This window comes from Pelecanus crispus, chromosome 25 (assembly GCF_030463565.1).
Source record: "Pelecanus crispus isolate bPelCri1 chromosome 25, bPelCri1.pri, whole genome shotgun sequence".
NCBI lineage: Eukaryota > Metazoa > Chordata > Aves > Pelecaniformes > Pelecanidae > Pelecanus > Pelecanus crispus.
In genome coordinates this window covers 2100549-2112700 of record NC_134667.1, presented here as the reverse complement: position 1 = coordinate 2112700, position 12152 = coordinate 2100549, and the positions used below count along the sequence as shown (strand labels likewise).

General features: G+C 57.1%; 1 protein-coding gene across 1 annotated transcript; it reads right to left on the bottom strand.

Moving 5' to 3' along the window:
* Window positions 1–4885: 4885 nt before the first annotated feature.
* Window positions 4886–10624, bottom strand: LOC142595948 (SUN domain-containing protein 3-like). Its single transcript, XM_075724818.1, has 9 exons — window positions 10494–10624; window positions 9847–9985; window positions 9532–9616; window positions 9278–9393; window positions 8440–8607; window positions 7977–8063; window positions 7282–7386; window positions 5696–5793; window positions 4886–4931 (listed from the first exon to the last, which is right to left on the bottom strand). Exons 1-9 carry the CDS (start codon window positions 10622–10624, stop codon window positions 4886–4888), a joined length of 975 nt encoding a protein of 324 aa, XP_075580933.1.
* Window positions 10625–12152: the final 1528 nt, after the last annotated feature.

Genomic DNA, 12152 nt, shown 5'->3' with positions numbered 1-12152 from the left:
CCCTCCATCCCCAACCTGAGCCTGCTGCCCCGCTGGCACAGCCCTGCTGCGCCCCGCTCCCTGCCACGGCTCCGGGCAACTCATGGGGACAACGACGATGGCAGGCTGATATATCTCTGCAGATGCCGACCCAGCTGCAGGAGGAGCCAAGCGAAGCAGCAGCACCTTTTTAGACATGAGCGGCAGCTATCTCCCCTCCGACACAGACCAGTCCTCCAATGAACTTCTCCAGCGCCGTTCATGACCATATATGAGGGACATCTCTGTCCCACTGCGGGCGTCAGGGTCACTGCGGTGGGGGATCGTCACAGGACGAGCTGAGAGTGGAGGGGAAAGGAGTCTATCACCCCTTGCAGCCTGCTGTGGGGACAGGGAGCACTGAGCATCTCCTGCACTGGGCTCATCCAAGAGCCCAAGGCGTGAGTGTCCCGACGCCCCCGAGACATGGGAAGCACAGGGCTGGGACTGCCGCGCGACCTGTGTCAGGATGGGAAGGGAACAGCCCCTTCCCCTGCCACAGCCCCTGCTGTGCTGGCAGCAGCAGCTGGGAAAAAGCCTTGGCCAGGGGAAGAGCTCCATGCCAGCAGTGCTGGCTCACGCCTCCCTCCCTGGAGAGACCCACGGTGGGTCCCTCGCAGGAGCCGGAGCTGGGACATGGCCCTGCCCTGGCAGCAGACACGCAGCCCCGAGGCTCAGACATGTCCCTGGCTCTCAGCGTGTCACTGCGGTGCCGTTATTCCCCGCGGGTGGATCGGGACCTGGAGCCTGCAGGTGCACAAACCACAGCCCACGTGGCCTCGCAGCGCTCGCCGCGCTCCCCTGGCAGCGCCCGTGCAGGAAGTCTGTGGTTTCCTCCTGGCACCGTGCCCAGGCACATCCCTGCCGTGCCCCCGAGCCACCCCCAGCCCCACTGCTCCAGCCAGGGCTGCAGGGGCTGCTCCTTCGGCCTGGCAGCCACGGGGCCAGGCAGCTCCCGTCCCCCGTCGTGCCCCTCTCATGCACACGGCCGCTCTGCACCCAGCCCCACGGCCACGGGTGCCATCGGTGACGTGACCTCACCCCCTCCTGCTGCCACTGCTCTGTGCTCATGGCTTACACTGTCACACCTCTGCCTGTGGTGCATGGGCTCCTGATGATGATGCTTCTTCCAAAAAGCCACATTTGGGTAGGGGCTCCATATGATCTGCATGACATCAGAAGCACCCACACAAGCCACATGCCTGCTCTTGGCCTAAAAGCTATTCCAGCAGCAGGGAAATCACAGGCTCGTACACAAGCCATGTGCATACTGCTGGCCTATCCGCCACGCAGCTACAGGTGATGTCACAGCATCTCCACCTGCCATGGACCTGTTCCTGGCTTACCAGCTATGCCGGCACTACTGACATCACAAGGACATTCACAAGCCATGTGCCAGCTCCTGGCCCATCATCCACTCAGGCACCAGCAGCCTCACAAGCACCTACACAATCCATAAGCCTGCTCCTGGCCTATTAGCTCCTCAGGCCTGAGTGACCTCATAAGAACCTGCACAACCCATGGGCCTTCTCCTGGCTTGTGAAGTATTCAGGCACCAATGATCTCACAAACCCCTACACAAGCTTTGGGCCTTTGCCCGGCCTATCAGCTACTCGGGAACCGGTGACCTCACAACCACCCCCACAAACCATGTTCCTGCTCTTGCCCTGTCAGCTCTTCAGGAAGCAATGACCTCACAAGAACCTACAGAGTCCAGGGGCCTGCTCTGGGCCTATCAGCTACTCTGCCAAGAGTGACCTCACAAGCACATCTCCCCCTGTTTGCCATGTACTCCTTGTTGAGGTATTCAGTCTCCAGTGACCTCACAAGCTCCTCTACAAGCCTTGCACCTGGTCCGGGCCTATCAGCTACTCTGCCAAGAGTGACCTCACAAGCTCCTACACAAGCCATGAGCCTCCTCTTGGCCTATCAGCTACTCAGGCAGCAGTGACCTCACAAGCACATACCAGCCTAGGTGCTATGTGCTCGTGTGGTGCAGTGACCCCAGACGGCAGCTAAACCCCCACCCAGGCACTCACTGCCTCCCTCCCAGCAGGATGGGGGAGACAACTGGAAGGGCAACAGCGAGAGCAAAACTCATGGGTGACGATAAACACAGTTGAAGAAGTGGAGGGAACAAGAGAAAAGGAAAGAAGGGATGGAGAAGCACTCACTCACCCCAGCAGACCGATGCCCAGCCAGTCTCCGAGCAATGGCTCCTTTGGAGAAACTCCCCTCCCAGCTGTATTTCTTAACAAGATGCCAGATGGCATGGACTATCTCTTTGGTCAGTTCGGGTGGGCTGCCCTGACCTTGTCCCCTCCCAGCCTCTTGCCCACCCCCTGCCTCCTCGCCGTGGGGACGCAATGAGACACAGAGAAGGCCTTGACATTACGCCAGCACTGATCAGCAATAGCCACAACGTCACCGTGTTATCAGCACTGTTTTAGCCACCAGCGCACAGCACAGCACCATACGTGCTGCTGTCAAGAAAATGAACTCCACGCCAGCCAGACCCAGGACAATCTCCACCCCTTATTACAAACCGTTTGCATCCTGCTCAAGGCCTGCAGGATTCAATGCATTTCCATCAACCACCACCCCCTGCTTCCCTGTCCTTTGACATGACGTACACACAGGGTACTGGGTTTGGCTGGTGTGGCTCAAGTGGACCTGGACAAAGCCCACTCCTGATGTCTCCCCTCACTCAGTCATCTGGAGTTTTTTGCAACATTCAATCAGGTCATCAAGCTAAGGACAACGCGAAACATGTAGCACCAGCCTGCCCCCCACAATGGTCTTACAGGGAGCTGTGAGATGCCCCCAACCATGGGGAAAGGGAGCTCACCTCCACCATTAATGTTCTTAGTGTGACCCCTCAAAGTGCAATGTGCAGTTCATGGGCCCATTGGCTGCTTTTTCTCATTCATGTGGTTCTTCTGAGGGATTCCCTTGGGGTCTTTTCCTCTTTGTCCCCATGCACGTGGTCTTCTGAAGCTGGCATTTTGTCCTGGTTTTCCATTTTCACGGAGAGCATGGCCTGTGTCTTGCAGCACTGGTCAAAGCCCAGAGCCTGCCCCAGTAAGCCTGCATGGCCGCCCTGCAGGGCTGGGCTGGGCTGGGCTGGGCTGGGCTGGGCTGGGCTGGGCTGGGGGGGATTCCCAGTCCGGCTCACAGCACTGGGCTCTTCTTTGCAGGTGACAGGATTTGCTGTGGGGGCCCCTTGGAGGCCTCCTAGACGCGGGCCGTAGCCCTTGGGCATGTTCCAGCTTGCCCACGCCCCACCACTTTTCGGGCACCCCTCTGCCCTCCCGAAGTGCCCCCCAGCCCCGCCCTGCCAGGGCTTGTTCTGCAGCCTGGTAAAGTGGGGGACCCCGACCTGGCCTTCTCCTTTTCTTTCTATTCACATTTGAACGTTAATTGCTCACTCCACTAGCTCTTATTACAAAAAAGGTTTTATCTGTTTCATACCTATGTGTTTATGGCTACATATATTTACTTTCTATAGCTTTGTAAATGTTTACATGCATATAGAGCTACAGATAAAGAAATACTGTTCATAATTTTAAATAAAATATGCATTTATACATAATTGTCCACCTATTTATAACAATATATATTTTAGATAAATGTCCATATATGTACATGTGAGCCCTTCCTGGCCCAAAGGCGGTGGGCAGCCAATCCCAGGGCTGCCTGAGAAGACGTGGGTATGAAGGGGTGAAGAAATGGCTGCCAGCCAATCCCAGTGCCGGATGAAAAGAGGTGGGCAAGGAGGCTGTGGGAAGTGGCAGCCTCCCTGTGGGCAATGCCAGGGGCTTCCTTTGTGCCGTGGCCCTGGGGACACCGGGACGCGTGGCCAGTCCTGCCAGCCAATCCCAGGGGCTGCCTGAGAGCAGGCGGGTGTGACGGTGTCAGGAAATGGCCATCAGGCAATCAGAGAGCAGCATGAGGTGTCACCCAATGGCAGCTGACGGCCATGGCATGGCGGCACCCTGTCCCAGCCTGGCGGCCAAACCAAAGTGGCGGCCCCTGTGCAGGCAGGGGCAGGGCCTTCCGCGCCTGATGTCTCGCTGGGCACAGCGGAAGGGGTGGCCGGTGCTGGCAGCCAATCAGAGCAGAGCACGTGGCGGGAGAGGAGAGGGGCTGCCAGGGCAAATGGCGCCGGGGCTGCTGGCAGGGGCCGGGACTTCCCCCGGCAGCCGCTGGGCGCGGCACCTGTCCCGCCAGGGCTGGCGGAGCAGCGGGGCCTGTGCTGCTGGTGTGTCCCAGGGCAGGGATCCCAACAGGCAGCAGGAAGGGCCCTGGGGAGCTACAAACACCCCAGCCAGAGCTGGGCCTGCGCAGCTGCCCGAGCCTCCAGTTTCCTCCGAGCTCCAGGCCCCGGCAGCGACTGTCCCGCAAAACATACGGGCCATGGAAGTGACATGGAACAGCGGCCCTGGCTGAGCCCTCGGGGCAGTTTATCTGCGCTTCTCCTCCCGGGGAGCCTGCAGCTGCCCCAGCACCGCCTGCGGTCACCGTCGACAGCGGCACAAAAGGAGCCCTCGCTCTGTGTGGGGGCTGTCTACGCATGCGCTGGCATGGTCTCTATTTTCATCTTGCTCGTGACAGCCAGCCACAGCATAGCTTGCTCTCACCTGTGTATGGGGGTGTGGAGGGAGCACGTCTGATCCCCTGAGAGTATTGGGTCAAGGCCCTGTTTGGCTGCCACAAGGGATAATACAATAATGAGGAAAGGAGGAAGCCACAGGCAAGAAGAGACAGGGACACAAACCTGACGGGCAGATGCTGAGGGAGGCAGTGCTGGGAACCAAAGCTGGCCAGTCATGCTGATGGATGGAGGCGTGTGAGAGGGGGAGAGTGTTTATTCCAGCAAGGTTATCTGCTTGGGGACCTTGTGAATTGGGAAGCTAAGAGACAAAAGGGGAAACCAGAAGCAAAGTGTGCTGAGACAGAGACTTGACAAAAGAAAGATGGAGTGAATGACAAGAAAGGAACTTTGCCAGTCACACTAGTTGTTGTGCCATCAAGAAACTACAGGTGCCACTTCCCAGAGGACCAACCGGACTTGTCAAGTGACATGATTGTGAATCAGAGGGACCATGGACTGGGAGGGATGCGGGAATCAGGAGAGCTATGCAAAGCCATGAGGGACGTGCAGAGGAAGGGGAAGCGGGGAGGAACAAAGTGGGGTGTGGCAGAAAATGGTATAAAAGAGGCCAGGTGCGTGTAAAACTCGACTTAGTGAGGAAGGGGATGGAGTTTTGAGTAAGAGGGAAGAGCCATGGGCTGGTGATGTATTAGGAAGAAACAGGGAAACAGCTGTGAAAAGCTTCACAGGAATTAGGGTGTGTTACCAATGGCTCTGCACCAATGCACGCAGCCTGGGTAACAGAGAGGAGGAGCTAAGCACCACTGTGCAGCTAGAAACCTTATGGCTGGTGTTCCCTCCCGGCCACCTGAGCACGAGGAGCCTTTTGAGGAAGCGTTCCTACTTCAGCGGCAGGAAGCATCCCACTGGGAGGCTGAGATCCTACTGGGGGACTTCAGTCCCCCTGCGTCTGCTGGAAAAGCAGCAGAGCGAGCTGTAAGCAGTCCAGGAGACTCTTGGTGTGCGTTGAGCATAATTTCTTAATGCAGGTGATAGGGAGCCCAGCCAGAGGGGAAGCATTACCAGACCTGTTGCTTGCAGGCATGGAAGAAGTAAATAGAGAGGTCAAGGCTGGTTGCAGCCTGGGCTGCAGTGATCATGCCCTGGTGGAATTCTCGATCCTGAGGGATATGGCGATATGGGCCAGGTAAAGAGTACGGTCAGGACCCTGAATTTCAGGTGAGTGAAGTTTGAGTGGTTTAAGGAATTAGTGGATGGGACGCGCTGGGACACTGCCCTCAGGGCTAAAGGAGCTGAAGAGAGCTGGCAGCTCTGTCAGAACATTTTTCTTAGCGTGCAAGAGCTCTTGATTGCCATGTGCAAGACATTGTGCAAGGAAGGCAGGAGGCCCGCATGGCTCAGTAAGGAGCACCTGGTCCAAGTGCAGCGTCAGAAGGAAATGCAGAGGCAGTGGCAGCAGGGCCCTGTGTCGTGGGAAGAATATAGGGATGCTGCCTGGATGTGTAGGGATGGAATCAGGAAAGCTAAGGAAGAGCTGTGGCTGAATTTGGCAAAAGATGCAAAGAATAATAGAAGGGCTTTTACAGTTGTGTTGGCCAGAAAAGGAAGACTAAACTAAATGTACCCACCGTGATGAATTCCCCTCTCACTCTTAAATTCATCTCTAAAAAGATCCAGTTATTAATCCCATGTAGATGTTTTCTCCACGGTGCTTGGCAGGACATTAAAGACAGGCAGCAGAGAGAGACCTTTCCCATTTAGTCTTGGCACAGGTACACTAAAAGACCCTTTCTTCTTCCATTTCTTAACCCGTGTCCTTTTTATGAACATTTGCACCCACATCAGCTCTTGTAGGGGTTTTCCTAAATGCTCTTCATTTATCTTCATCACGTTGAAAAGCAATTATGAGTAAGTTGCTAACACCAAGGCCACCCAGGGGCATCCCCCAGAAAACGTCCCCCCTGTCAATGCCCCCCGGCCATGGCTGACCCCAAGTACGCTGACCTGCCCGGCATCGCGAGTGTGGGGCTGAAGCTGGGAGCAGGCAGGGCCAGGGTGTCCAGAGGGGGAGCGGGGGGAGCGGGTACGTGGGTGGCTGAGGGGGTTGGAGGGGTGTGGGAGAAGGGAAGGGGATGGGCGTGTCTGCGGGGGAAGTGAGGGCATGAGGGGTGTTTGTGGGGGGAGCTAAGAGGTGACCACAGAAAGAGTAAACGGACAAAAGGGGGGAATTATTCTCCAAGGATATCCCATTTTATGTGCCTTTAAATGAAACACTAAACATGGTGCCTAGACAGGCCTGCTTTGCTCCTCTTCTCTGCCAGCAGGAGAGCTTTCCCGGGGCTGCGATTCTGCTCTCTCAGTGACACTGGAGCTTTGGTGAGCGACCCTGGGCTGTGGGAGCCAGAGCTGGACCACGGGGGCTTCTCCTTCAAGCTCCATTCCCCTGCGCTGTCCCTTGCAGCCCGGACCACAAGCATCCTTCTCCTGAGGGACAAAGCTCCCTTCCCCACTAGCAGCACAAGCTGTAGGAAGCTCCCTGGAAGAACGTTTGCAAGGGACACACACAAGTCGAGCTGCCACACATCCTCTTTGTTTTATTATTCTTCCTAAAGGAGGTCTTGGGCCTGCGGGTGGTCGTTGTGGCTCACCATCTTCCCGTGAACCTGTACCCGGTACACACAGGTGTACTCTGGGTTTCCCCAGTTGCTCTGCACCTGGAATTTGATGTAGCGAAAGGTCCTGGGAAGCTCCTTCTGTAAAGAAATGTGGGGAGCCGTCATTGCGCTGGTGGGAAGAGCCACAACAGATTGCGGGAGGCCCCCCTGCCTGCGCTCCCCTGCTGAGGTCCAAAGGGCAGCCCTGACGGAGGAGGAAGCCAGGGCAAGCAGAGCCCCCTTTGCCAGGGCCAAGGAGGAGCCCTCTGTGCCTAGAAAGCAAAGGCCTGGCCTCAGAGGCTTGCTGAGGGCAGCTGTGGAAAGCGGAGGCACAGTGCTGCCCGGGCTGCCGCGGGACGCGGGGAGAGTCCCGCTGAGGGGGGCAGGCGTCTGCCATCCTCCCTGCCACCGTCTCCCCTGAGGGGGACTGCTTCCCTTCCCGCACCCCTTCCCACTGCTGCTTTCTCTGCGCTACCCGAAGGGAAAGGAAAGCCCTTGCAAAGGTGGGGCAGCTGCCTCGGCCAGCAGAGCAAAGCCCCATTTGCCCTCCTCTTGCCGCCTTCCCCGCAGGGGCATGGAGCGTGGGAGAGCAGAGGCTGGCTGGGGTGATCCTCTGCACTCCTTCCTCCAAGGACTTGCAGACAAGCCTGCCTTCTTCCCGGGCATCCTGCCCACAGCTCTTGCGGTACCTGCACATGGAATGTCTGAGCGATCTCCTTGTGCACGTTGTAGGTGAATGTCCCCAGGAGAGTTTCTGCCGTTGCCTCATCCACTCCCTCAAAGACGAGAGAGAAAGGGAGCCGGTCAGGCCGAAGCAGGGTGTCAGAAAATGGGCACGGCGAGGCCAAACGCGGGAACCCTTGCCCACCTCCCTTGGCTCCCTTGGTGACTCAGCTTAGGGTGAGTGTGGGTCGGGATGCTTTCAGCATGTGCTCCAGGATCGTTGGCCATGAAGCAGAGAAGAAGCCCCCAAAGGCACAGAACCTGCACGTGCCCCCAGTGGCGCCCCAGGGGATGCGGTGCGCTGCAGCACCCAGCCCCAGACAGAGCTCTGAGAGAAGCCACCACGAGAAGCACGTCTCTGGTACAGCTTTTCCCTGGGGCCGCCCCCCACCCCCAACCCTCCCCGAGAAGTGCAAGGCCAGGACTTACGGAGACAGCAAAGTCTTTGGGGGCACTGCTGACTTCCCCGGAAGGAGAGACTGCCTCGGAGATATGCCAGATGGTGAAAGCCTTTGGCCAGATTTGCTCAGGCAGCCGGATGACCACGTGGCCCCGAGATCCTTGGAAAGCCCAGCAGTTGCCAGGGGCAATACGGGGCTGAAACCAGAAAGCCATGACCATCAGTTGCTACTGGCAGCCAAAGAGCCACCACAGCTGCCTGTTTGGCCAGAAGCAGAGACCTTGCCTTGCCTGTGGGCTGCAATCCTGTTTGTAAATGAGTACAAGTGCATGGGCAGCAGGGCAATATGGAAGTGTTTCTACAAACCCTCTGGGCTCCACCGCCTTTCCCAAGGCAGCTCTGCTTTCTCAGAGCCTGCAGAGAAAGGGCAGGTCTCCCTAGTGTACCTCACCCCATCGTCCTTCAAAGATTCCGCTGCAGCTACAAGGTCCAATGCAGACATGGACCCTGCTTCAGACGTGGTAGACCAGATCAGGGCCGGGGGCCCAGAGGAGCACCTCTCGCTGCTGGCATGGCTCAGCAGCCCCCACCACTCCCACCCACTCTGGAAAGGGACCCTCAGAGGTGCCGTATGGCAGTGGGACTCCCAAGGACAAAGTTCCTTGGCAAACTGCAGCCAAGGGTGGTGGGCAGGTCACAGCAGCTGGGTTCATCTCGGTCCCCTTCCTGATGGGACGCAGTGCTGCCAGGGATCGCAGGGGTCAGGAATGCAATGCAGGCTGCAGCAAAGTGCTGTGCACTTGGTCTGCCAATGGAAAGCAAGGAGGTGAAGCACACTGAAGCCAGGAGTTCCTTTGTGACACCTGCCTGCAAGATTGTCTCTGGAGGGTTTCCAGAAGAGAAGGCAAATGGAGAAAGCCACCAGGTCTTCTTGCCTTGCTCACCATAACTCTTGGATGTCCTCTCCTCATCAATGGTGGCACCTTACATGACGGTGGAGAGAGATTAGGAGTTGAAGCAGTGCATTAGGATGCATTTCTCAGGCTGGAAAGCAGAGCTTGGCAGAGTTTGGGGGAGTGCCACAGACAACGTGAGGGCAGTGAGACTTCCTGTCTTCCTACCTATGGCTTCCAGAGCCCAGTCAGGCATCTGGAGGTAGTTTTCAAGCACCTTCTTAATTGCCGCCTGTGTCAACTGCAGAATTTCCTGGGGAAAAATTGGGAATGGAGAGATGGCAGTGAACACACACACACACGTGCACAGGCCATTCTGCATGAACCCCGAGCCCTAGCACAGAGCCAAGGAGCGCCTGTGTGTCAGAAAACCCAAGGCAAGACCTGTCGGAAGAGGTGCCGACTCTGAGAGTGCCAAGAGGAAGCAGCAGGAGGGAGCCCGGATAGGTAGCGGGGTCTCTGATCTACCGCCAGCACCCTTACCTCTCTCTTCTCTGCTTGGACACCATGGTCTACGAGGACCTCTCTCACTGCCTGAAGTATGTTCCCCCTCGCAGCAGACACCTGAGCCACCGTCTCCTCGAGATCCCGCATCTTCTGCTCCAGCCAAGCCTGTGAGTTCCTGCAAGGCAGAGGGAAAGCAGGTCTTGTCCAGCAGCTGCCAAGCCTCTGCAGGCAGGCTCCAAATGCCGTGCAGAGAAGGGTCAGGTGAGCTTGGGTCAAGCCCCGTCCCCCGGCCCCTTTCCTTCCTCTGGTTTACAAATGGCTCCCTTCCAGCACCGTGGGTAGTAGATGGAAAGGCCGGGAGCCCTGGGTGCGAAGCAAGTGAGTGCAGGCAGCATGAAGCCAGCTGAGACGGCTCCACAGCGTGTGTTGCTTGGCAAGAAAGCGCTCTTACCCCAGAGACTGCAGCTCCGCTTCAGGAAGGCCCGACACCTCCTGCAAGATAAAGAGGGTGTGGGATGGACTCCTTAAGTAGCTTGTTTTCATCAGTTGATATATTACATATGTTTATTAGTAAAACCCGTACAATTGTGAGATCGTGATTGTTACGGTATTAAGTTGTAAATTGTAACATCTATTTGATTGTTAATAAATTGTGTGTGAAAGAAAATGGGGCGGAGCCGTACGGGGAGCGAAAGTTGTGCAGAGAAGCCATAAAGGAGGGCAAAGGAGGTATGGAGGAGGATAGGAAGAGCTTGTGTCGAAGGCTGATTTTATAGGGAGTATAGTATGTAGGGATAAAATGGAACTCGGACATGACGCGTTCACATCTAAATTGTCTTTTCCCCTGATTGGCAATTTCCATTGATTGTGACACTTACTTACCAAATTTGACCCAGGTGGACAGGCCACCTTTACTTAACCCGGAAAAGGAACATGTATAAATTATATATGTTCGTTAAATAGCTTGTTTACTGCCAAAATTGACTCTTTGGAGAGACACTCTATTGGAGCGAGCATGAGGAGCACTGCCAGGGCTTCCCAAAGGAGACTCCCCTACGGAGAGGTGGCAGAATTTCCTGCTGCTTTCAGTCACTTTGGAGAGACCCTGACCCAAACCTGGCCTCTTTAACCATCCATGTTCAGCAGAGCATCTTTCGGGTCGCCATCTGACCCCCCCCAGGCTCTCCGATGGGTATGCAGGCAGCAAAGGCACCTTCTGCCAAAGTGCTCCCCACTTCAGCCTGCCACCCTCTGGAAGTCACTCGGGAAGATCCGTCTCCGTGTTAAACCCCAAGCAGGCGCTAAGGAGACTGAAGGATGACCAGAAGTGCTCCTCCCTCGCCTCTGCCTCAGCGGTGATGGGGAGTTTCGAGCAGGCACTGCGTGTTCCCAGGGGAGGCAGGAGGGCAGAGCGACGGCCTTTGCAGGCGTTGGCTTTCCCACAGCAAGGGACACTTACCTGCAACGCTCCCGTTCCCCACACCGTTGGGTGTCTCCAGCAGTAGACAAGAGCTGTGGGTCACATTGTCAAGAGATGGTTATTTTCCTCAGGAGCTGCTCCCTCTCCCCAGGACTGAGAGGCCCATTTTTGGTGAGGGGTACTCACCCGACAGGACGGGAAGCAGCAGGAGAAGGAGCCTCAGGACACTCCTGCCCTTCTGGTGGGTGTGGCGTTGTCTAAAAGAGCAGGACCACTGCTGTTAGCAAAGCGCAAAATCTGGGACACGTATTTGCCAGGGATCTGCTTAGGAGCTCGCTTGCCACCAGGTTCCTGTGCTCAGCACAGCTGCAAGTCTGAAAGCCCAAGGGCCTTTGGGAAGGTCTGGCCCCTTGCACCCCACCCCTGGGGCACAAAGAGCTCTGGCCTGAGACAGGGGCAGCAGCCTGGCCCTGCTCGGCTCTCCCCGCAGAAGGGGCAGGGCCGTGCCCCCAGAATGGGGTTGCTGGGCTGCCCGGCTGGAGGGCAGTAGTGCAGACAGCCCCCATGCTGTGGGGCTGCCTGCTCCTGCCGGGAAGCCAGGCAGCACACAAGGCTTCTGGCCTGACCACCCTCTGCTTTCTGGGCCCCCTTGCACCCACCTGCCCAAAGTGGCTGGCATCTCCACAAGCCCAGCACACCGACCAGGCACAGGGAAAAGCCTGCTCTCCTCCCGAGACCCAAGCACCTCTTCTCTAGGCATGCGCTAGCTGCTGCCAGTGCTCTGCTTCGCACTGCTGCCCACCTCTGCAGCGCGGGGTTTTATGGAGGGCAGCAGGTTATGACATCACAAGAGCCGCCTGGTGATGCCCGTGATGAGCTGAGAGGGGCTACCAAGAAAGGGTTGCTGTGCTGCCTGGAGGGA

What these genes read in the sequence shown, in the direction of transcription:
- LOC142595948 (XM_075724818.1), bottom strand. Translation starts at nt 10,624, where the DNA reads ATGTCCGAGTTCCATTTTATCCCTACATACTATACTCCCTATAAAATC. An exon ending in TCCAAGCAGAGAAGAGAGAG is followed by an intron (nt 9,617 to 9,846) that starts GTAAGGGTGCTG and finishes ATTTTTCCCCAG; the next exon opens with GAAATTCTGCAGTTGACACA. An exon ending in CCAAAGACTTTGCTGTCTCC is followed by an intron (nt 8,064 to 8,439) that starts GTAAGTCCTGGC and finishes CTCGTCTTTGAG; the next exon opens with GGAGTGGATGAGGCAACGGC.